This window comes from Anolis carolinensis, chromosome 4 (genome assembly GCF_035594765.1).
Source record: "Anolis carolinensis isolate JA03-04 chromosome 4, rAnoCar3.1.pri, whole genome shotgun sequence".
Lineage (NCBI taxonomy): Eukaryota > Metazoa > Chordata > Lepidosauria > Squamata > Dactyloidae > Anolis > Anolis carolinensis.
The window spans coordinates 54730087-54754842 of record NC_085844.1 but is presented as its reverse complement, the minus strand read 5'-3'; the positions used below and the strand labels follow the sequence as shown (position 1 = coordinate 54754842).

Below are 24756 nucleotides of genomic sequence, written 5' to 3'. Positions count from 1 at the left end.
ACGCAGCGTGGGAGGCGGGGCCAGGGCACGCTGGGCGGGGCCAGGGCGCCGGTGGCGGGGGCGCTTTTCAGCACCCCCGCTTTACATCAAAAAATATCTCCGGCCGGCCCTGGCTATCAGCCTCCTCCCAGCAGACTTAAATTAGGGAAAATTTTCATGAGAACCACCACTCCTCCAAGTGTTCCTCCAGCAACAGCAAGAATATCTGTGTGGGTACAAAATCAGGCAATTCCAGCTGGATGGCCCCCCACGAGGGTCTTTCTCCAGGGGCAAACCAAGAATGGGTAAGTTGGAAGTCCCTGAACAGACTCAGAAGCGGAGTTGGCAGATCAAAAGACAGCCTGGCAAAAAGGCACTACCTAGAAGAAGCTTCCACCTTGTGTGATTGTGGAGCAGAACAAACAACTCATCATCTGTATGCTTGCCCACAATGCCATGCCTCATGCAGAGAGGAAGAACTGTTCAAAGCTACAGGCAATGCGGTCGCTGTTGCCCATTTTTGGTCTAAAATTATTTATCTGCTTGTGCTCCCTCTATTTCATCAGTTGTATACTTATTTATTTATGCAATGCTTTTGACACGAAATAAATAAAGCAAATCAATTAGCCATTTCATGGTCCTGCAATCATACTTCTGTACTCCCTTATAACCCCACCTTCCCACATTACTACTGTTCCAATTTTTACTGCAACTGTGCTATTCCAGAATTTAAAAACAACAAAAAAAAATCAAATATAATCATCATAATATATAAAAGAAAAAGAAAATGACTAATTTGGAAATAATGAGGAAGGGAGAAGAATCTTCCGAGATCACTTTATTACCAGCACTACATTGCAAAAGCAGAAGGGACCTATTGTATCAAGGTAGTTGATGAGACTGTTATGGCACTGGGAGTTATTGACAACGAGGAGTGATTGATGATTGTTTATCCTGTTGAGCCAGTTAACCATCTACAAGTAACAGATGGACTAAAGACCAATGTGAGTGTGCAGAGATATTCATTTTCAATCTTAGGTTAACGTCTCATCGTTTGCTCAAATGATAGAATTATTAGGGATACAGGAGAATACTTATAACCAGCCAAACCACTGATTTATCTAGCCTAGAAATATTGACATTAATTGGCAGTAGATTGAGAGTATCAAGAAGTGTGTATTTCCCAATTCTCCCATGAAATTCCAGAAAATAAATCTTGGGTCTCTTCCATGTAAAGCTTTATTATATCATTGAGCTATGCTCCTTTCCACACAGAACATAAGTTGCTCGACCCTAAGATCAGACTATCCATCTAGCTTGGTAATATTGATGTTGAATGAAAGCAGCTTTCTGGGTCTTGCACCGATGTCTTTCACATCATTCATTTCCTTTTCCTCTTCAAACTGGAGATGCCAGTTACCTGGGAATCTTCAGCTTGCAAAGTATATGTTCTAGTACTAAGCTTTGTGCCTCTCACACATAGTATGGGCCAGATCTGGTTTTAAAGTTCCCTGTTCGCCTTTTACTACAGATGGGGGGGGGGGGGGGGTGGCTGAGTCTGAGTGAGAGAGGATCTACCCTAGCAAACCTTTTGTATCATTATCTCAATACCCCCATGCATCAGACCTTTATATTTTCTGGCATTTGCGATGATGGTCCTAAAGAGGGGCACTGTGTTTTAGAATGCTCTCCTTAGATGTGTTTGTCCTGCACCAAGTCTGATATGTTTTTGCATAAGACGTCTTGCTCATTTGCCCAAGGCTCTTAATGTAAATTAGTTCTGTCTTCAAGCTGTTATTGTTATTTCTACTTCCAAACTGTAAGTGAATCATTGTATGTGAACTGAAGAACACCTAAGATAAAGCTAAAGGTTTTCCCCTGACATTAAGTCTAGTCGTGTCCGACTCTGCTCACCTCAATTTCTAAGCCAAAGTGCTGGCGTTGTCTGTAGAGACTTCCGAGATCATGTGGCCGGCATGACTGCATGGAGTGCCGTTACCACCAGAGTGGTACCTATTGATCTACTCACAAGCTGATCTACTTGCATCTACTTGCAAGTTTTTGAACTGCTAGGTTGGCAGAAGCTGGGGCTAACAGCGGAAGCTCACCCCACTCCCTGGATTTGAACCGCGACCTTTCAGACAGCAGGTTCAGCAGCTCAGCAGTTTAATCCACTGTGCCACTGGGGGCTCCAAAGAGCACCTAATATACACCTAAAGAAAACGGATCATATAGTCCTGAATAATTCTAAATCTGTGGTTCTCAACCTGTGGGTCCCCAGGTGTTTTGGCCTACAACTCCCAGAAATCCCAGACAGTTTACCAGCTGTTGGGATTTCTGGGAGTTGAAGGCCAAAAACATCTGGGGACTCCAGGTTGAGAATCACTGTTCTAAATGAAGTTTGAAATGCTAAAATGAATTCTTACACTTCAGTCTCATTTTTGTTGGCATATTCTTTCCCTACATTATAATTTATGGTATTCCACCCAGAAGATTCTCCAATTCCCTCTTTAAATCCTCTTCTTTTCTGCTTAAAACCAATTATAGAAAGATAAACATTATGCGCACTGGGTGGTCTATTCTGACCAGAAGGTTAAATACCATGTAATTCTGCAAATTCCATTTAATCAGAAGCCATTCATTTCAGATAACTGACTAACAATAGCTGCTTTGAGATTCTTCAGTGTATTAGTTATTAACTTTTAAATACATACAAATTTGGACAAATTTTCTTGCTCAACTAGTAATTGCAGATTATATAACTGCTATATTAGGTCTCTTCATGTTTATGTCTTAAGTCTATATCAATGTTGTGTCATTTAATGCAAACTAAGCTACTTCTTTAAAGATTACTGGTTTTTTTCTTTTCATTTTGTTTCTTTCTTCTGGAGTGAGTTGTATGGCAGGCCTTGATTAAGCTTGCATATCTAGTGAAAACCTCAGGCAGATGTATACACACGTGTAAAGATCTTTCTTTTGAAAGATTTGCAGAATCAGAAGATTATGAGAAGCATTTAGGAAAAAATCAAGGCAAAAACCAGGAAAACAGTTAACAATGCTATGAGGTTTTAGAGATCCCTTCTGTCTTTAGAGACAGTGAACAATTATACTTTCTTGATTTCTGAACTTAAACCATTAACAAGCTGATAAAATAGATCAGGGAACTGTGTTTGATCATGCTATCACTTGTCTTCCATTGACAGACTGATGGCCTGAGAAACAATTTCTCTACCAGATCTCCTCTTTTGCTTTCTTTTCTGCTTAGCAACTACAAAGTAAATATTTGTAGGGAATCTCTATTCAAATCCCACCTGACTTGATGCAGAACTTTTAGAGCAAAACCATCCAACATATGGCTGCCTTGCTTCTGTTTCAAGACTTTTCCTGAAAGACAACCCATCCACAATTCCATGCTGTATCTGAGCTTTGATGACCCAGCCAACATTAATTTTAATACTTTTCAATAAGGGTGCACTTGCATGCATGTCTTGTCTGTGGACTATTCATGGGCAACTGATTAGCCACGATTCCAACAGAATGCTGGACTACATAGGCCTTTGGTACGATCCGGCATAGCTCTTATATTCTTAAGATGCCCAACATTTATTATATTTTATTTTCCAATAAGCAGGTGACTATCCATGAAAAAAATCCCTAAGGTCTCCAATTGCTTGCAGGAGTTTTCCTTCTATTGGGAGGGTAAACAGTACTTTTTGATTCCATTAATAAAAACTCAGGAACCTTTGATCCAATAATGTAATAGGGTTGTCTACAGTGCTATCTACACTGAAAGAGCTAAAACAGAACAAAGAAAATTATCGATCCAACCTAATCAATCAGTTATGTTACCTGTATGTTGTTCTTCTATCCAAGCTTGCAGATACATGAAGAGGAGTAGACCTGCTACTCCAAACATCAGTACAGATATATAGATTAATTGTAGGTTCATGGCCCTACCAGAGGACTACATTTCGACCCACTTCAGAGGTGCATGTGGCTCACTTCTTACAAGTGTTCACTTCGCTTTCAATATTTTTTCTTCTGTTTCCTTTTCTGTTCTGGAAAAGTCAATCTGTAAAGACAAAAGAAAAATGTTAATTTTCTAGTCTGCTTGTACCCCTATGATTCTTATGCAATAACAATTTTGCAGCTTTCATCTGCTTTCAATCCAAGGAAGATGGCACACATCCATTTCTTTCCTCTGTCTGCAAATAAATTATACCTTCTATCAATTGTTGGAGCCTCCAGTCTCACAGCGGGTAAACCATTGAACTGCTGAACTTACTGACCAAAAATTCAGCGGTTCAAATCCAGGGAGCGGGGTGTGCTCCCACTGTTAGCCCCAGCTTCTGCCAACATAGCAGTTCAAAAACATGCAAATTTAAGTAGATAAATAGGGACTGCTTTGGCAGAAAGGTAATGGCGCTCCATGCAGTCATGCCAGACACATGACCTTGGAGGTGTCTACGGGCAACAGCAGCTCTTCGGCTTAGAAATGGAGGTGAGCACCAACCTCCAGAAGTCGGACATGACTAGACTTAATGTCAGGGGAAAACCTTTACCTTTACCTTTACCTTATCAATTGTTAGAAGTTTCAAAGTGTTCTGCCTTGAATATACATTTGTGGTTCTGAAAGGTCATAAACTGAAAGAGTGTCTCTGCAACACAAAAACTAGTGGGCAATCATTCTCATAATTTTATGCCAGGGGTGGGTAAGTGAACCCATCTTGACATTTTATGGCCTCTAATGCCTGTTTTTTGTTTCTAAATGCTATAAGGGGCTGTGGGGCACAGACATTCCTTCATCTTCCCCAGGCCATTTTAGCCCAGAAGAGGCCATTTTTTCCTATTTGGAAAAAGCTACAGAAGTAGAAATTCAGTTTACTAACTTTTGCAAAAGTCCCTTTTTAGGCCTAAGGGTGCTATTTTTGGGGGCGGGGTGGGGGCGGGCGGGGGGGGAGATATGAGAAAACCCTGTCCCAGCTCCCAAGGGTGTGTTGGTGTGGTTTGATGGCCAACCTTTTTTTTCATTTGGTGCAATGAAAAGTGTGTGGCCTTTCCCAATAAGCCATTTAAACCACTTCGTCCCCAAAGGTTGCCCATCATATGTTGTAAATAACAATAGAAAGCCTATATGGAGCACCCTTGTGGCAACAGCTCCTAGTCCATTTCTGGGCACAATTGAAAGCGATGACTTCTAAGGTCATGTGTGGCTTGGATCCTGGCTATTTGAAGGACCATGTCTCTGTTTATACACCCATTAGAGCCTTATGATCACCCAAAGAGGTCATTTTCTCTGTCCCAACACCTTCTTAGACTCATGTGAGAACAAGGAAGAGAACGACACAGTTGCTGCTCCCTAGGATTGACAGGATGACCCCATCCTTGCTCTCCTACCATCGGCAAGTGAAAACATTTTGAAAACTGACTGGGAATGGCTTTTAAATACTGTGCAGTGCTCTTTTAAAGGTTTGTATAGGTTTTTAGTTTTTGAATAGTTTAAAAATATTTTTAAATATGTTGTTGGCCACATTGAGTCATATTATTAGGTGAAAATCAGGGTATAAACAAATATAAATAAAATAAAGGTTACAGGAGCAGTTCCTCAAATAGGTCCAATATTTTGGATAGCTTCTTTCAAATTTGAGCCAGAGTAGCTTCACTGCCCCATTAACACAGGAGGCACCAGTTGATACTGGAAAGTGTTATGTTCTGGCCTAACCCTCCACTGGCTCTGTATGTAGAAAGTCTTACATACAAGATTGTAGAATACCATATCAAACCACCAACATCCAGTGTCAAACCAATATCCTCAAACTTATGCTCACCACTTGTCTTATAGTTTCTTAACACTTCTCCCATTCACTCATGTGTACATTGGTGAAATTGAAAAACAAAACACTTTGATTTCTAACCAAACAAGAGGTGTTTATCACAATTCTTTATCACAATTCAACAGCTTACTTCCGAATATTTTGTTTTCTAGATCTACATATTGAAGGGAAACTTCTGCCAGTTCAATCAGGCTTAATTTACAGCACTGTAACAACGGTGCCTACTATAAATCTTATGCATTTTCAATTTAGATAATATCTGCATAGTTCCAGCAGGTTAGATGAATTTTATGCTAACCGTATATAGGACTGGTCGTGTGAAATAGATGAAGGGCGGAAACTTTCTCGTATTTATAGATGGCACAGAACTTGGGAGTGTTGGGTAATGCTTCAATAGATATAAAAACATTTTAAAATTCAACAATTTAAAAGTGAAAAACCAAATGAAAACAAAAATGAATTCAACAAACAAATAAAAAAATCAGAAAGAAGGGGGAAGGAAGGAAGGAAGGAAGGAAGGAAGGAAGGAAGGAAGGAAGGAAGGAAGGAAGGAAGGAAGGCAGGCAGGCAGGCAGGCAGGCAGGCAGGCAGGCAGGCAGGCAGGCAGGAAGGAAGGAAAGTTGATTCAGTAGCATAGTATGAGAAGTATCTGTTTGGGAGAAGTACATGTGAAATGGATCAAACCCGTGGTCAGTCAACCTCAAGGTGGTCAGAAATCAGAAGTGTGATGGAGCTGCAAAAAGGGCTAATTCAATTTTAGACTGCATTGGTACAATAATCATTTCCAAGTCTGAAGAAGCAGTGATTTCACTCTATTCTGAACCAGTCTAATCTCATCTGGAATATTGTGTCTACTTTGAGATGCTGTATTTTGAGAAGAGCATACACAAATCTGAACAAGTTCAGAGAAGGGCAACAATGTTGGTCTCAGAAAGGCTCTGTTTATTAATTTGTGTTCAACCCTTTGGCTGTTGACAAGACAACTGACATAACAGCATCTAGCTAGCTAGTCTCTCATGTGGAATTTCACCGTCATGACATCAGAGAAAACCTGTCTTGCTATTGATGTTGCACCAGCCTATAACTAGTGCTCAGAAGAGACTTACAGGCCTTGTTAAAAAAGAAAGGTCCTGTGTTAGCTTTGATCCAAATAAATAGGTACTGTGGCATAGCATCATTCTTTTGGAGATTTCTTGCAAGCACTCCTTTGGAATGAAAACAATCTGTCCACGTTTGCTTTATCAAAAGTAGGGCACTGAACAGTCATTAGTTCAAGGAGCTACTGAAAGGTCTCAAAGAAGAGCACAGGGATTTGGTTTATTATTGTGAAGTGTGCTGGATGAGCTAAAGAAATAGGCTGACATACTTAAGAAGAATACAGAACTTTTCACTGAGATGAAATGCTGACCTGCAAATAATCTGACAACCAAAAGAGGCCACAAGACCTGGCATTCTTGATGGACATCATGGATTATCTCAAAGTTTTAGTGTGAAACTGCAAGTCAAAATTAGATATGTTCTTTGCACTTCATACAAATGTAAGGATTTCTGAAGCAAAATCGATGCTTTGGAAAACACTGCTATTAAAGAGTAACAGAACTCTTTTTTCTGGCCCTTGAGGAATAGAAGCCCGAATCAACAGCTAAATACTCAATGGAATAGGAGAAGAGTTCAGTGAGATTTATGTGCTCAAGGAATGGAATTATGTGCTTTTAAAACACTTTCTGGTATTGGAAGTAATGTTCATGAAGAATTTCAATATGCAAAACTGAGTTAAGGCCAAATCAACAACAAATAACCAGTAGGTTCCCAGTCTTTTGGGTTTCTTGTCAGAGGTGAACATAGCAGTGGTTTTTACTCTTCCACCACCCTTACGTCCCAAGTTGTCTGCATGTGCTTCAACAGGACTAATATTACCACTCTGATACAATAAAAATGAGACCAGGGAGGGAGAAAGACTGTGTGTGTGTGATAACTTGGCATTTAGAACATGGATTAGATTTCTCATTTCTTGGTAAACACCATTAAATAGGCAGGGAAAAAAATCACAATCATGGAATGATATGGATTGAAAAGATTGTTTGCTCTGAAATGTTTTTTTTTCTTACATGGTGATAGTTTATGATGGAAAATGTACAACCTAATGGGGGAAGGTATAAAACAAGAGCCTGTATGGTACACTGCTCAGTTAAAATGTTGAACAAAGAAATTAAATTTCATAGATTCACAGCTTCATAGTGTTGAATTGGGCTCATGGGCAATCATGTCCAATCTCCTTCTCATTGCAGGATCATCTGCTAAAGCATCAGCAGCTACCTAGCTTCTTTTTGACAATGTCAGGAGAAGGAGAACTCACCACATCTCTAGGCAATTGTTTCACTGCCAAACTGTTCTCACCATCAAGAAAGCCCTTCTAATGTTCAATCAAAATCTACCCTCCTTCTGATCAGCAATGTAGCATTGGTCAAAAGGTCAATTACATTTTAGATGCAACAATCATTTTCCTAAATAAAGTAAATTAAAAATTCATTTAAAAAAAGATTGCACTTATCAAAGATGTTAATAATGGGAAGAAACACATATAGTTTCAAAGTGTATTTTGTACCTGAATGACTGAATGCAAGGAATAGTTTCTCTATTTTTATGACTGGTCTAGGGGGATATTGTGGCCCACATTCTTTGCCCATTGAATCATACAATCTGTACTTCTGTGTGTAATTTTAATAATATTTTATAGGCTTTTGCAATTTGTTTTTCCTTGGACTGGAAGAGAATATTATCTATTCCATTACTTTTCCAATCAATGCCTATCTACTTATCCATTTGGAATCTCCCAGCAATACCCTGTGTTCCAGACAGTTTTCTAGAATGCAGATTGCCACTCCATGTTTCCACTGGAAATCATAAACCATCCTTTTGTACCTTATTTATTTATTTCGTGTCAAAAGCATTGTATAATAAATACATTTAAAAGTGATAAAGGAATCACAAACAGCTAAATAGTTTTAGACCAAAAGTGGGCAACAGCAATCACATTGTCCGTAGCTTTGAACAACTCTTCCTCCATGCATGAGGCAGGGCATTGTGGGCAAGCATACATATGAGGAGTTGTTTGTTTTGCTCAACAGTCACACAAGGTGGAGGATTCCTCCAGGTAGTGCCATCTTGCCAGGTTGTCTTTTGATCTGCCAACTCCGCTTCTCAGTCTATCAACAGGTGTAGGTTTAAGGCATCCTGTGATTATTCTCCATGCTTCGTTCAGTGCTATGTCCACCTGCTTCACATGGACAGACTTGTGCCAGACAGGACAGGTGTACTCAGCAGTTGAGAAAGACAAGGCCAGGGCTGATATTCATATTAATTGTGAGTCTGCACCCTATGCATTGCCAATAAGTTTCCGCAGGATGTTATTGCGTGCAGCTACTTTGTGCTTGGTGTTATACCACTACCAGATTCTCCAAGATAAAGCAGAGAGCTGTTCCCAGTATAGCTGCATAAATGTGGGTTTATGTATTACTCATAAATGCATGTAATGCACCATTTGAGGATGTAAACAAATCAGGTTATAACCAGTAGGCTATTAACATCTATTTTTCTCATGTACCCATCACTATAATGTAAGATATGAAGTGCAGTAAAAATAGCTTTTTGTTCTCAAACACTTTTCCTGCCATTAAATGAACAGAAAAAGAAAGATAGTTCCCAGTATTAATTTGTATTGGACTCCATCTTTGTATACACTGTAAACGACAAAGCTTGCACAGATTTTTGTTAAATAACAATAATACTTTGTTGAAGACTCTATAAATCTCTCAAGTAGCAGGGCCACCTTTGCAGGTAAAAACTAGGAATATTTCCAATATCTGCTAACACAGTCACTGGAAACCAATTGATCCAAAGAAGAGGTGTCCATTGTATGAACTACTAGTAAACATTGCCTTCTGTTTCCAGCTTTTGATTCTGAATAGTTGGGAAGATGTGTTCACAGATATGCAGCATGTTATTTCCATCAGAATAATTTAGAACATTTTTTCCTATATATCTTGATTGTGGATTGGCTGTACTAACCTTGGATAGAGTAGTAGGGTAGGATCTTGGATTGAAGTTTTAAAAGTCTATTCATGATCATTGATCCAAGCCAATGAGAAATGTTAAAATATTCTTGTGAACAAAATCTTGCTGATATAGTGATCCCTAAGAATGAAATGTAAGCCTTTGGGTGCATCTATACAGTAAAATTAATGCTGTTCGACACCACTTTAATTGCCATGGCTCAGAGCTATGGAATCATAGGAGTTGTAGTCTGGTGTTGCACTAGCACACTTTAGCAGAGAACTCTAAACATCTTGAAAAAAACAATGCCTATGATCCACAGAACTGAGCTGTAGCAGTTCAAGCGGTGTCAAACTGCATTAATGCCACAGTGTAGATGTATCATATGTTTCCTGTGCCCAGAGTACCCCAGCAGCTGGCCTGACTGAACAATGTGCCCAGGACATAACTCCAGGAGCCTATATCACAGAGAACTGTAGACAACATGAACAGTTAACTTGAGCTCTTTAGAAGCAGAGCGATATATCAATGCAGCTGTACAGGACGCAAAAGCAACTCTACTTTCTAAACAATATTCATGTGCACCTTAAGGAAAACCATGGCAGCTCCTATTTAAAGCACAGAGCTCTATGAGGCATACCCATCAAGGAGTTATTTTTTATGTGCCACTTCAGCAGTCATTGATTTTAAACTACACAAGAAACAGCACTGTTAAGAGGCACATTCTTACCAGTGGCTTCAAGTGGAACAGGCTCAAGCCCAAATCTTTCTGAAGAATAATCTTACTTGCAACACAGAGCCTGAGGAGAAGGAAATCATTAATTTAAATGCCCTTCACCTGCCACTCAAAACCAGCAGGATGTTAGGTTACAAAAATGCAATATAGAACCTTTTGTAGAAAGCAGGGGAAAGTAAAGCTACTTAGATTGCTTTTAAATTCTAGCACATTGTAATTCAATTGAGTATAGTATAGCGGGAGTATTAAATTGGATGAGGGGTGGCGAGGGGGACCCAAACCTGTACTGACAATCGGTACAATGAGGCCCTTGGAAGGGTTATTTAGGTAAGAAAAGTTTCCAGTGAACTAAAGCAAAAGTAATAAGGTAAAATAAGACACTTGGGAACAATCATTTGGGGGAAAATAACATTTGTTGATTTATTTGCTGTTCTGCTAGAAGAGTTTCTATTTCTAGCCCTAGATCTCTGTAAAGAAAAAGCCCTATAAACAAGTTATTATCAGATTATCCGTTGAACACCATATGGTTTGCAGACAAATGCAATTACATGAAAACACCAGATTTTTAATCATTTTCAGCCTTTTGGATTTTATTAAGCAAACTGTCAGCATGTAAACAATAGCTGTCAGAGAAGTGCCTTTTCTGTTTTTCTTTTTAAAAAGCCTACCTTAGACTTCTGCTAGCACAACGGTTATGCACCAGTAAAATATGCAAGGAGACCCAGCATGGTGCAATGGTGTGACTATTGGAACTGAAACTCCAGGAGCATTATTCAAATCGCTGCTTGGTCATGGAAACTCACTGGGTGGCCATCTGAAAATCACATTATCTCCGCAAAAGGGTTGGTAAAGGTTTTCCCCTGACATTAAGTCTAGTCGTGTCTGAGTCTGGGGGTTGGTCCTCATCTCCATTTCTAAGCCGAAAAGAGCCAGCATTGTCCGTAGACACCTTCAAGGTCATGTGGCCAGCATGACTGCATGGACTGCCATTACCTTCCCACTGGAGTGGTACCTATTGATCTACTCACATTTGCATGTTTTTGAACTGCCAGGTTGGCAGAAGCTGGGGCTAACAGCAGGAGCCCATCCTGTTCCCCAGATTCAAACCACTGACCTATCAGCAAGTTCTGCAGCTTAGCAGTTTAACCTGCTGCACCATTGCGGGCTCCTTTCTTTCAGCAAAGGCAACCCATATATTCTCAATTTCAGAAGAAAGGAATGGGAAACTCACTCTGATTGCATACATAGCAGAGACAAAACATTGATATGTTATCTGAAGATATTCCATAGCATCAGTAAAAATAATATGGATGCACATGTTTGGGACCTATGTGTTGGGATGTTCTGCAACACCAATTGCTAATAGATATGAAAATGTTTCTCTTGCTTGTATGTGTCCACAGTGTTATTTCCCAGTCCATGGTCCTTGGAAATTGGGACTACATTTTTCATAATTCTAGCCTGTATTATAGTATTGTTGTTATTTGTAGGCCACCCATATCTAAGGATACACGGTTGGCCACAGACAATTATGGCAATCTGTGCAGTACAAGCAGCCACACAGCTGCCATCATGGAACAAGCTGGAGTAGAGCAGTCCATCAGGACAATACCAACATGTCTTACAAATGTGAGCCTTCATTGGAAAATTCAAAGCCAAGGTCAAACTACAAGTTATGTTAAACAAGCCTGCTGTTGCACGATTTGTTTTTCATGTTTATCATTGAAAAGCGGAGAATGTGGTTTTAGGCATCAAAGATAGTTTACTTTTTACAGATGCTTTCCCTCATGCCACAGTCATGATCAAAATCTCTTCATCAAAAGAGACTATTTCTATCAGAAGGGAAGCTGCTATTGGACATAAATTACATTTTATTTCACATAATGATCCAAATATATATATACACACACAGTATATGTCTTCAGCATAACCCTCACCCAGGCCAAAGATCTGTCTCAATCATGCCAACGGAAGTTCTCTTTTTTCTATTGATTTATCAAGTTCTAGCTCAAAGGCAAACATGTCCCTAGATACAGATTTGTGATGAGATGTGCTTGCCAGTGATAAACAGCATCACATAAAGTTGGGTTGGAGTCAGATATTTTGCCTTCAGTAGTTTAGATGACTTTAGAAGGAACACAAGGTAAAGTAAGTCGAGTCAACAATTGTCTTTAAGAGATAACAGGATCACTGTATCATCAGCTGTGTTCATTTATCTGTCAGAACAGCTGCACTGATGCCGCTTGCCTTGCCTGCCCTATGGATTTTTGAAACAAACCTGCTGTCACTGGTTTCATGTAGTTTTCAAATTCTTCCTTCTGCTGTTTTTTTTTTACATGTGTTTTTATTCATTAATATAATGGTCAGGATCAAAAAGAACTTGCAACAAACTCCATCTGATGTGTTGTGCTTTTGAAAAGCCTTTGTGCTTGTGCTTTGATCACCATAATCAGCACGTACCAAATTGATTTAGAAGCTGGGATTAGATATTAGGCTGTTTTCATCTGGCACAATGGTCAGCTGACCCCAGGGAGAAGTCTGAAATCTCACTAAGCATACCCAAATCCTCTTGCATTGTGACTCAAGGTAGATCCCAGATGGAAAAACAGAGACACCTTGGGAATAAGCATTTATAATTTAAGTGACTTATTGTTCAGATAAAGTTAAGTCAGCCCTTCACATTCACTGGGATTAGGGCCACAGGACCCCCATGAAAGTGAAAAACCACAAATTAAAAAAGACTTAAAGATTCATAACTCTCTGGGGATCTTTAGGCTCTTCAGCATGTTAACTTCCAGGAGACATTGGCCACAGATGTGCCACGGATGACCTAGTGTTTCATGGAGAGAACATTTTAATCAAACCTGTGAATATTCAGATCTACAAAACTCAAATCCGCAAACTTGTAAAGTCAAGGTATTTCCATCAGATTCAGTTCGGTTCTACATAGCATTTTGACATAAAATGAATAACAACAATTTTAAAAGGCTGATTTGGCTATTGAGATCGATGCCTGAACGACTTCTTACTTAGATTATTCTTACGCATTCTACATAAAGCTGCCCTTGAAAAGGGTTTGAAAGCTTCAGCTTACTGTAATATACAGAAGCCCAACTGTTTCTGTAATGTGCTTTGCAGACCATGTATCTTGCACTGGCTTTCAATTTGTTTTTAAGCTTAATGCAAAATGGTGCTGGTGACCTATGAAGCCTTAAATTATGAAAGATAAATGTTTGCCTAAAATCTGAGGTCTTCAACAGAGGTCTTGCTTCATATCCCATCAATTCAAGTGGTGAAGTGGGTCAAAACAGAAGATAAGCTTTTTTTTTCTTTATAGCTATGCCTCAATCCTGGAATTTCCTGTGAAAAAAGTGAGGCTGATGCCATCCTTGTAGCTGTTTGCTTGGCAGCCAAAACTAGATTGTTGCATCTGGCTTTGTTTTTTCTGAAGATGAGACTAACATTGTTTTAAAGTTGTATTTAAAGACTGTTTTGATATTTTATTGTGCATTACTTTGTGGAATCCTAGTGGCCAGGAACATAAACAATACTTTTAATAAATAACAAAAAAAGATTTAATGCACTACAGCATTTTTGAAAGCCAAGGATTGTTGAATAATACAAAGATATTGATTCTGAGTAGCAGCTTATTTCCACAATTGTTCTTTAAGTGCTCCTCAAAAAATCTTCCTTATAATACCATATGTTTTTCAGCACCAATTTGAAACTTTGTCCCCCTTTGAATTTTCTCTATGTTTAGCTTGGTGCTGTTTTTTCTCTCTCCCTTTCTTGTAATGCAGAACAAGAATAATGGAGGCAGACTACACACAGAATATTTGTTGGCATGGTCAACAAGAAACTCCCAGACCAATATGTACCAGTTTTGACTAAAGAGATCCAGATATCATGCAGTACAGCTGCCACTTTGGAACACCATCCTGCTTTGATGCAACTATGAACTCAGCCCCTGATTCCTCTTTCAGAGTTCTGGCAGCAGCAACCCTAATTAAAACATGTGGTATTTAAATTTTATTGTGCTAAGGCAGAGTTTTAATTAAGGCTCTCACACTTCTAGCTCAGACTTCCTGCACATTAGATGAAGCTTTAGAGCTATTATTCTACATGAGATTTGAGAAAGTGTCAGCCTGATTAATTACTGCAGTTAATACAATGATTTCTGATCTACAGCCTATGCTTATAAGCTTCATTAAAACTGTGACTGTGACACCAAGATAGATCATTGCCTTCTGTGTCAAACACAACAGGAGGTGACTTTTCCATTAGAGCACTCCGTAAGGAATCTCTTAAGTTGATGCCACTTGCATCTTGATAAGCAGTAGTACCGACCCCCCTTTGCTTAATACACAAATCCCAGAAATTCTGCACTCATCCAACTATCACCTGGGAAATTGACCTCTTATGACAAACATGCTTCAATTGAAGCATAACACAAATGCATTGCAACATTTATATTATTTTGAAGGAGGGATATGAAAATGATGACTGATCTTGGTTGGAAAGTGCCATGCTATGGAACACTGTAGAGCAGTGATTCTCAACCTGGGGTCCCCAGATGTTTTTGGCCTACAGCTCCCAGAAATCCCAGCCAGTTTACCAGCTGTTGGGACTTGAGGACCATAGGTTGAGAACCACTGCTGTAGAGCAATCTAGGGAACCTGTGGACTTTGAGGGATTGCTGGACTCTTATACCAAACTTCACAACAGTGGCATGAACTGGAAGTCTACAATAGGTTGTGCTGTCTCTTATTCTCTCTTCTTCTCCCTTACTGTAGAGAAACACTTGCTCTTACCAAATGGCAGAAGACTAACAAAGGCTTGAAAGGCTTTAAGAATAGATTACATTAGTAAAGGTATGAAAACTAGGTTATTGATTTTTAAATGCACGAGGTTGACAATGTCCGTATTTCAATATCTACTTCATCATAGTACAGTCGGTCCTCAGTATCCATTCTAGTTTGGTTCCAGAACAACTCAGGTCCCATCTACACTATCCTATAATGTGTTGTAGGGGATACATTATCCTGAGGCATCCAGGTCCAGGTTTCAAAAACATCTGGAAAGATGTGGAACTTTCAGGAATACAGCCTGTGGAGACTGCCTCTCAGGACCACCATGTGCTATCCCTGGAGGTAGTCCCCACAGCCATCCTGCCTCTGTGGGCTCAGGCAGTGGGAGGACACCACCAACCTCCCCCCCCCCCCTTTTGCCCTGTATTTATCAAGACAAGCCTCCGGACAGAGGCCTGGATGCTTTCCTTCTCTTTCTGGTGCCTGAAACAGACACCAGAGGTCTGAGGAGGGGAGAGGAGAGGGGGGGGGGGGGAGAGACTGGCAGTGTCCTTGCTCACCCATGCTGATTTCACAAATGGGTGTGGCCACCCCTAGCCAAAATGTTTAAACTCTAATTCCATTTGTGTTTTGGCCAGTGTAGATGGGCCCCCAATGGATACTAAAATCTGTGGATGCAGATAGTAAAATGTTATCCCTTATTTAAAACAGCAAACAACTCAATGAGTATCAGAGGCAGCCAGAGAATCTATGAAATGGAGAGGCTGCAGCAGGATGTGCCTACACACCAGGATAATGCTTGGCATGCAGCATAATCAAGGTTTACTTTTTCAAATTTCCCTCCTGAATATTTTTTGAGCATGGCTGGTTGAATCTCTGGATGCAGAACTCATGAATATATACACTGTATTTCTATCCATACCACAGGGATCGAACATCTCTTAAAAGGAGGTAATGCTGATTTCATCCTACGTCTACAACAATAAATGATTTAATTCATAGACCTGTTTTCCATTGGCAAAAAATGATAGTTCAAGCCCAGGTGAGGTTGAGCAGCTGCTGTTAGCTCCAGCTCACCTACCAACCTAGCAGGTTAAAAGCAGAAATGCAAGTAGATAAATAGGTACTGATTTTAGGTAATTGTTGAGGTAATAAAGGAGCCCTTAAAGACACTGATCAGAGGAAAGCTTATCAGCATGGAAGATGGAGCGACAGCACAACCCCCACCGCACCCCCCAATGGCCGGAGTTGCTGCTGGAAATAAGATGGGGAAAAACTGCTTTTACCTCTGTGTTTCTGTCCTTGTTAATTGTATAGTCAGCATTGAATGTTTGCCATATGTGTATTCTGTAAGCCACTCTGCATCCCCTTTGGGATGAGAAGGGTGGGGTATAAATACTGCAAATGAATGAATAAATAAATAATGCATGCCTATCTATAAAGTACTATAAAGTACTATATATAAAGTAAACTTACTTTTTAACCACAAAATCCCAGAAACTCTCAGGCAGCAGAAGGAGGGAATTCTAACAACTGTGTTGTAAAAGAATAACTTTTCTCAATTTTGCTTCTTTTTTTTTTAGTTTAGAGTAGGGATGGGAATAATGTAGCTCCCCAGATCCGTCTTAATCCACAACTCCAGTGGTTGTCCTAAGCAGTAAAACCAAGATTAAGGCACCTTAGTGGTGCAGTCTAATATTTGGAGAACCAATTAAGTTTAGAAAGAGGCAGGACTAGCTGCCAATCCTAGATATTAATAAGATGAAATACCCCTTGGTGTAGAAAATAAATACAGATAGCAGAGATGTCTCAGTTGGTAAACGTGAGGAAAGTACCTCTGGAAGGAACTCATTTTAAGCACTGTAGAGGGAGACAGAGCCAGTCCACAGTGAGAATAGGAAGTGAGTAAAGAAAAGATTTAAATTAATCCTCATTGCAGATCCATCCCATCAAAGGAAGGTTGTTTCAACCATCTGACCCATTCAGTGGAATAAGATGTCACTATTCATTATTAAGTATCTGGGAAACTAAAACTGACTTGCCCACAAGTACACAGAAAGTTCATCACAAAGTTGAGAATTTAATCCAGTTCTAATTTTTACGTGATACCACTAGAAAGCAGTGGCTAAAATGTATCATCTGGAATGTCGGAGGAAGACAAAAAGGGTTTCCTTTTTGCTACTACTGTTTATACTTACATGAGAAAATCATATACTACGGTAGGTACACTAATATTGAAAAGCACTTGGGTGACCATCTATATGTAGTAATCTTACTATAAACTCTAAAAAGATAAAGAGGATAGGAGGTCTAAAATGTACAAGAACAACCAGTCTAAGGAGTAATTTTGGTTGTGTGATGGCACTTACATAGAAATTTCATTTCAAATGAATATGTTAACAAAATGGGACCAGACCAGCCTTATGTACACTTCTACAGAAGATAAACCTCATTTGTGTTTCAATGATATTGAAATTCACCAAGTGATTAGACCTATGACTGCAATCCCAAAACTTACTGCATCTTTCTTGCAATACTATGCAATGAGTCTGTAAAGGTGATCACGTACAGTCAGTAATTGAAACTTGAAACATCATTTCAAGCAAGAGCCGAAATAAGATCTTAAAAGCTTCAGAACAATCTCCTTTTCATTTATTTTTAATAAATGTATCCATTCTAAGGCTCAAAATATTCATTTACATTTGTCAAATTCAATGCAAGAGTCTTAAATTCCATGCACATCTATTTTAATTCTTCATTTTTTCCTCTGGGCTTTGGACATTATAAATAATGGGATATAGTACAATAATATAAAAGGAAAATGTAATATATGCACATATTTTGTAGTTGAGTCTCAACTAAGAAATGGGAAAGGGTCTAGATTTTTTTTTGTTTGTTCCATGTATATCCTGCCTTTCTGGCAAGAACAGACTAAAGGTGCTATACAATTATATGGAGAAAATACAATTAAAACCTTAAACAAACCTATTAAAAATAAACATAATTTAATTTATATCAGCTGCATGACATATAAAGCACCTCTGTTCCCAACTCCTACTCATCATATGAAATGAATCATCTTAGTTCTTGGAAATAACACCTCTGGTGATATGACATTTCTATCATTCTGGTCTTGCTAGATGCTTGGTAAAAATAAAATGGGTGAAATTATCTGTGACCACCAACAGCATTAATGTAAGTTGACATGACTTCTGTGTGGCTAAGAATTCATATCCTGTCTTCAAACATCTGCACTTCAAACCAGTAAAATTCATCATGAATATCTACATGGTTTTCATACAAATCATCAAGGTGGGAAGTTGGGAACAAGCCAGCCTGCAACATAGCTACCGTTGAGTAGCACTTCCAGTGCAAAATTATTACTAGTCATCAGACACCAGGGGATGTTGTAATTCTTTGCATTTGACTATCGGGATGTAACCAGGTAATTCTCCAATTTGTCTACTTTCTACCTGGCACAATATAGTGAGATGTGAGGAGGCGAGTCCTGCAGCTATACAATAGATCCGGGAGATGACAGATGGCTCAGTGTAATGTTTGTTTTAATTTTACTGAGAGCTAAAAGAGAAAAATCACCATTTATGATATCTTTAAAAATTCAATTTAAATTGAAAAAAATTCTATTTAGTTTTTTTAAAACACACACACACACATCATAGAATTTAACCTACTTTAGCTACAACTTTGTTTATCTGGTTTGTCAGTAGAGAAACAAATACAAAATTGTGAGCCTCCTTAGAGTAGGTAGAGGAGACAACATGGTTGTTGAGATTGTTGGAAGTCAGGGCTGTAGCCAAGGAGGGGGTTTAGAGGTTCAACCCCCCTCCAAATTTTTCAGGTTTAAAAAAAAACCTGGTTTATTGATGAATTTTAATTGATTAACTAAAAACCCATGAGTGTCCACTACAGTTTGTCTTGAGTGTCCATTGAAGCTTATCGATGGAGCCTGATTTCTAAATTATTTTGCATCATGGAACTAGTCTTCATGATTCACTAAAAAAAGTTTTAACCCCCCCCCCCCCAAATTTTTATCTGGCTATGGTCCTGTTGGAAGTCAGCCACATCCTGCACAAGTTTGTAGTCCTCAACAAGGAGTAGACAGGCAGCTGAATTAGCTGGTAAGAAAAGCCCTTCCCTCACTGCCCTCTTTGTTTATCCCCCCCCCCCCCCGCCCGCCTCTCTCCTGCTGTCTCCTGTTTGTTACACTGATACTCCTCTTTTTAGTCAGTCTCTGACTACATGATTAGCCTCCGAGTCTCCATTTTCTTCTCCTCCTCTGAACATGGATGTCTTCTGAAAGATAGACGGATAGCTAGCCCCTAACATTCCTATATAGACATGTTATTCTTTTCATAAAGCATTTTCTAACTCTGAAAGCTTGACACTGCTGCTGTATAGCTGAAGCTCATTTGCTCTACTGTTCTACTGCTCAAGACGCTTCCAATCTGCTAAACTGCTGCTACTGTTGTTGTTGCTGATTTGTATTTTTCCATTTTGAAATTACCCAACAGAGATGACATGATAAATCAACAGTGAAGTGAAGCAAAGCTCTGTCTGCCTACCTGCTCCCACTATAAACATGATGACCAGACAGAATTTATCAATGTGGAGCTCATAACCAATACAGTTCTTGAAGATCTTTGGCTTAGCATTGGTCCACTTACTTGATATCTGTTGACACCTTCAAGTTAGGGTTCCAAGGTGTGCAGAACACTGGATCTTCTCATGATTCCTTTTAATTATGAAAACACAGCTCTGGGGGTGGGAAGTGGTTCACATAGGTGGCACGAGGATAGTTTAAATTTAATATATGCACATATAGCTATTTAGTGGGGGGAAACACAGATAAAGACTCAGAAGGTTGCATATTGAAAAGTTTAAATGCTCCACCCCCACGTGCTGCAAGCAGACACAAGTCTGTCAATGGCTACATTTCATTTTTAAAAAGGAAAATTCAACCATCTCTCCCTCCTCAATGGCCTATTCAGCTAAAAGGGAGGTGCATTCTAAAATACTGCACTATAGACTAGTTAAAATAGGCATGGATGTACTTCTTCAGAAGCAACTCTGGTGCAATCAGTACAGAAATACCCTGCAACTGAAAACCTTAGGGACAATGATAATTACTAGATTTTTATCTTGTCACATTTATCATAAACCTTATTTAGTAATATTAAGCTCCTCAAAACTGCCACACATTACAATACAAGCTTCATTCACAACAAAGTTTCTTATTTGACCATCATGGAAATTATGGCCAAGATCCTATATAGTTTTAGCACAGTGTAAATATTCCCTAGTGTAATTATGATGGATCCCTCAGTTGTGCAATGAATGGGATGCCACAGATGTTGCACAATGATTGATTACTTCCCCATTCACGACACAAAATAATTGAGAGAGGAGTTCAATCCAAAGTGCTGGCTTTAGCTGTCTTAAATGGTTCTGGCCCAGTTTACCAGTCTGAACGTGTCTCCCACTATGAGACACTTTGGAGATTAAGATCGTCTAGGGAGGCCTTGCTCTAGATCCCACCTGCTTCGCAAGGGACGAGAGACAGGCCTTTTTCAGTGGTGGCCCCTCAACGGCGGAACTCACTCTTTAATGATATTAGATCGGCCCCCTCCCTTCTGGCCTTCAGAAGAAAAGTAAAATCTTGGCTCTGGGATCAGGCTTTCAGTGCTTAGTACACTGCAATGATTGACTTTGGAATATGTAGAATGACGACAGAACGGCCTTGGACTATGATTTTTGGACATGATTTTAATATTGAATGTAATGTTTTTAAATGCTGAATATGTACTAATTTAAATTCAATTTTAAGTCTACTATTTGTATATGTTTTAAGGCATCTAATAGCTGCCATATGTAAGTCGCCTTGAGTCCCCTGCGGGGCAGAAATGGGGTTAATTAAATTATAAATAAATTGTGTACTTTGAAAATGTTGACTACATTATGGACCTCACTGATGCAACCTCTAAGAGGGCACAATCATTTTTACATTTCAGTAATTTCCCAGTATGACATAATGGTTTGAGCAATGAACTATTTATTTATTCATTATTTATTTATTACAAGCATTTATATCTCGCTCTTCTCACCCCCAAAGGGGAGCTCAGGGTGGCCTTACAATAGCAATCATTAGATGTTGTACACCAATAAAGACATAGTATATAAAAACAATTACAATAAAAACAGTAACATTAAATTAACATCCAATATTAATATACAATTCAGAGGCATATTCCAAGTCATAGTCCAATCTGTCTAAGGCTAATGTTCAAATTCCCACTCAGATATAGAAACCCATTACCATTACAGGATGGTAATTTGGACTGAACATCAGAATGAACCTTTTACCAGTGAAAACAATTTGAAAATGGAACAAATTGTGAGATATGCTGATGTGTCTTTTTCTAAATGTCTTCAAAATTAGGCTGGGTAACTACCTGCTGAGGATATTTTAGCTGGAGATCCTGCACTGACCTTTCAGATTCCATGATTAGGATACGTATAAGTCAGAAATGACTCAATGGCACAAAACAATAGATATCCAATAACATTACAGCCTATATTCTTGATCCTATAATGAAAATTGCATGGAAGACTTTTCAGACATGTCTATTAAGTTCCTTATAGGAGAGATAAAATTGTAGAAATGTAATAGAATTGCACTCTTTCCTCTAGAATCTTTTAAAAATTAAATATGATTTTCATCTATAAGCCAGATACCCTTACTCCCCACATCTTTCTTTGAATTTAATAATTCATTGTTCTTATCCCTCTCAGAACTGATTGTTACTCACTAGGGAATGCTGAACCATTAGAAAAATCAGAGAAGAAAGATTTGTCAGGTCAGGAGGAATTGAAATGTTCCTCTATGCCTGCCTGCCCTCATGTATTTAAATTGATTTGGTGGGGAGGGGGCGGTAAATGAGACAGGAGGAGGAGCAGAAATCACCTCTCCATATTCTGCCGATAGGAGCTTTTCATTCTGAGGCTGGAGCGAATGGGAAACAGCACTTTGTTATAAGTAAAGATGCCAGTCTCAATCACAAAAGATCCTCAGCATCAGATTCATAACTCAGCACTTATATAATTTCCACTGATTTAATAGCGCTGTTCTCTTTGGGACTACCAGGTTGGATTCATGTCATTTATTGCACTACTGAAGACTCTGTTAAGCTTACATATTCAACAAGAATAAAATAATAACGTGAGTGATCCAGGACTTTTCATGGCTCAGAGCAAGAACGCATTCTGGGGAGACTGCCTCTTAAGTCTTGGAAGGGTTTAATTGACTGCTAGAAACAACCAGACAGCTCTGATAACTAACATTTCAGTCCCTAAGGACAAAGATGGCAAACTAGCATCAAAGCAAGACAGACATATTTGGGGATGATTCTTATCACAAAATGCCATGTAAAATCCATTGTCAGTTTGCTACCTCGCCAAAATAAATCTATCACCTACAACTGATGAAAAAACCCAACAGCCGCAGATTGTGCCACATTCTCATCACTTGTCTAATGTGATGAGCCCTTTGTGCTTCTGTGCCAGCATGAAGTGACATCATAGGGTGGGATTCTCCTCCGTTCCCACCCAACCCTTTGCTATTCCCAAGGAAGTAAATCATTGATTTGAAGTTTTATTTTAATTTTTTTTATTAATCTCAGCTGTAACTGTGATGTTGTCTTTTAAACAGTATTTTAAAAAATATTATGGAGTATCACAACTATGGGATGCTGGAGTTATGAAGCTAAGCACAGGTACTGTTACAGGACCACAGATTGGCAAATTGGCACAGCTGTTGCTAACTGTAATTGCGTAACTGCCATGGGGCAGTGGCTTTGCATAATAAAGTCCTATTTCTGTAGAATTAGAAAAGATCCAGCTTTGCAGAGTCAACCTTTCCATCAGAATTGGAACACAAAGCTTCTTTCCTACAATTAATTCTAGTAAAAGTTTAAAAGTTATGATGTTTTACTAAGTAAAAAAACAACAACATTCACTAATGTTTTTAGCTTCAAGCTACAATACAGTCAAAATGAGGCACACACTTTTGTCAAAGTCAGTGACAGAGGGAAGACCCATCAAATTCAAGAGACCTCACAGGCATGCCTCAGTTAAGAAAGCCTCCAACAGAGAAGCTCCTTTTAATGATGGCCCAGCATCTCCCCCTTTTCCTCCTTTATTTCTAGCTAGGTAGAAGTTATTAATCAGTATCAGCTTTGAGGAAATGACAAAGCAGCACTGAAGAAACTCTGACTTTCAGTGTCAGGCTGCAGCACTATGTATGAAGTAAATATTACAATAGAGTTTGAGCTGAGAAGTAGCAGGTCTTCCCTCCAGCCTGAGTCAAGTGCTTGTTAAACTTTTCTACGTAGGACCTCTGTTTGTTCCAAGAAACTTTCACATGACCCCAAGGGGGGGGGGGTAGGGATTCAAACCCCCCCCCCCCGGCCAAAATTTTTCTGGTTTTTTAAAAACTGGTTTACTCATGAATTTTAACTGGTTAACTAAATCCCCATGAGTGTCCACTAAAGTTTATCTGTCTTGAGTGTCCACTGAAGTTTATTGATGGAGCCTGATTTCAAAATTATTTTGTGTTATGGAACTACTCTTCATGATTCACTAAAAAAAAATCACACACCCCCCCCCCCCCATTTTTTTCTGGCTATGATCCTGCCCCAAGTATATAGGTATATAAAACCGGTATAAAAATCAAATATTCATTGATAATATATCCACATTAGCCATGCTAGCTACCCTAAATGCTCCACGATTTAAACTTTACCTCTGACTTAGGGACAGTAAAGGCAGCTAGGCTGGTTCCCAACCAGAATCAGTTGTAGCTGTCCTGCCTGCCTGTCATCCCATTTTTCCTGGGCTTGGGCTGCCGGAGGGCATGTCATGGCACTTCCCTGTGTCCTCCACATCACGATGGTCCCTGGCCACACCATGCCATCTTCCATATTCCTTATGCTTGCTTTGATTTCAGAGGAGGAGGCTTTCCTCATCTCCCCCCTAGGGATAAGACAGGTGACGTGTTGTAGCCAGACTTGCCATGACACAGGGGGTGGAGAGGGACATCTAGCACAGCTGGGCAGTAGAGACTTCCTCCCACTTCCACAGTGGTTGAGGGAGTCCCGGCAAGGAATGGTCAAAGGTAGTTTTACCCATTTCTTAATAATGGGTTTTTGGTCCATTAAATACCATATTTTCAATGTTATGTTGTAAGAGTAACATGGCTTACACTCTAAAAAAAACTGCTGCATCTACTTTACAGTACAGTATCCTGTATGTCTGCTAAGAAAGTAGGTTC

The 24756-nt window shown here is 39.3% G+C and overlaps 1 protein-coding gene and 1 long non-coding RNA gene across 4 annotated transcripts in view; one reads left to right on the top strand and one right to left on the bottom strand.

The window, feature by feature from the left end:
- The window catches only part of LOC134298894 (uncharacterized), a 97658-nt gene extending 83024 nt beyond the window's left edge, over positions 1–14634 (top strand). For both annotated transcript variants that reach the window (XR_010006010.1, XR_010006009.1), the window contains exon 4: positions 14403–14634. This is a non-coding gene — a long non-coding RNA (uncharacterized LOC134298894). The remainder of the gene's footprint in view (positions 1–14402) is intronic.
- Positions 1–24756, bottom strand: part of chst9 (carbohydrate sulfotransferase 9) — a 93078-nt gene that overhangs the window by 62121 nt on the left and 6201 nt on the right. Inside the window, exons 1-2 of one of the 2 annotated variants that reach the window (XM_008108616.3) lie at positions 10597–12036; positions 3829–4051 (exon numbers count right to left, since the gene is read on the bottom strand). In XM_008108616.3, coding sequence (XP_008106823.1) covers positions 3829–3928 — 100 coding nt within the window. In that variant the 5' untranslated portion in view covers positions 3929–4051; positions 10597–12036. Of the gene's footprint in view, positions 1–3828; positions 4052–10596; positions 12037–24756 lie in introns of those variants that run through there. The other variant, XM_008108617.3, reaches the window with a different exon arrangement.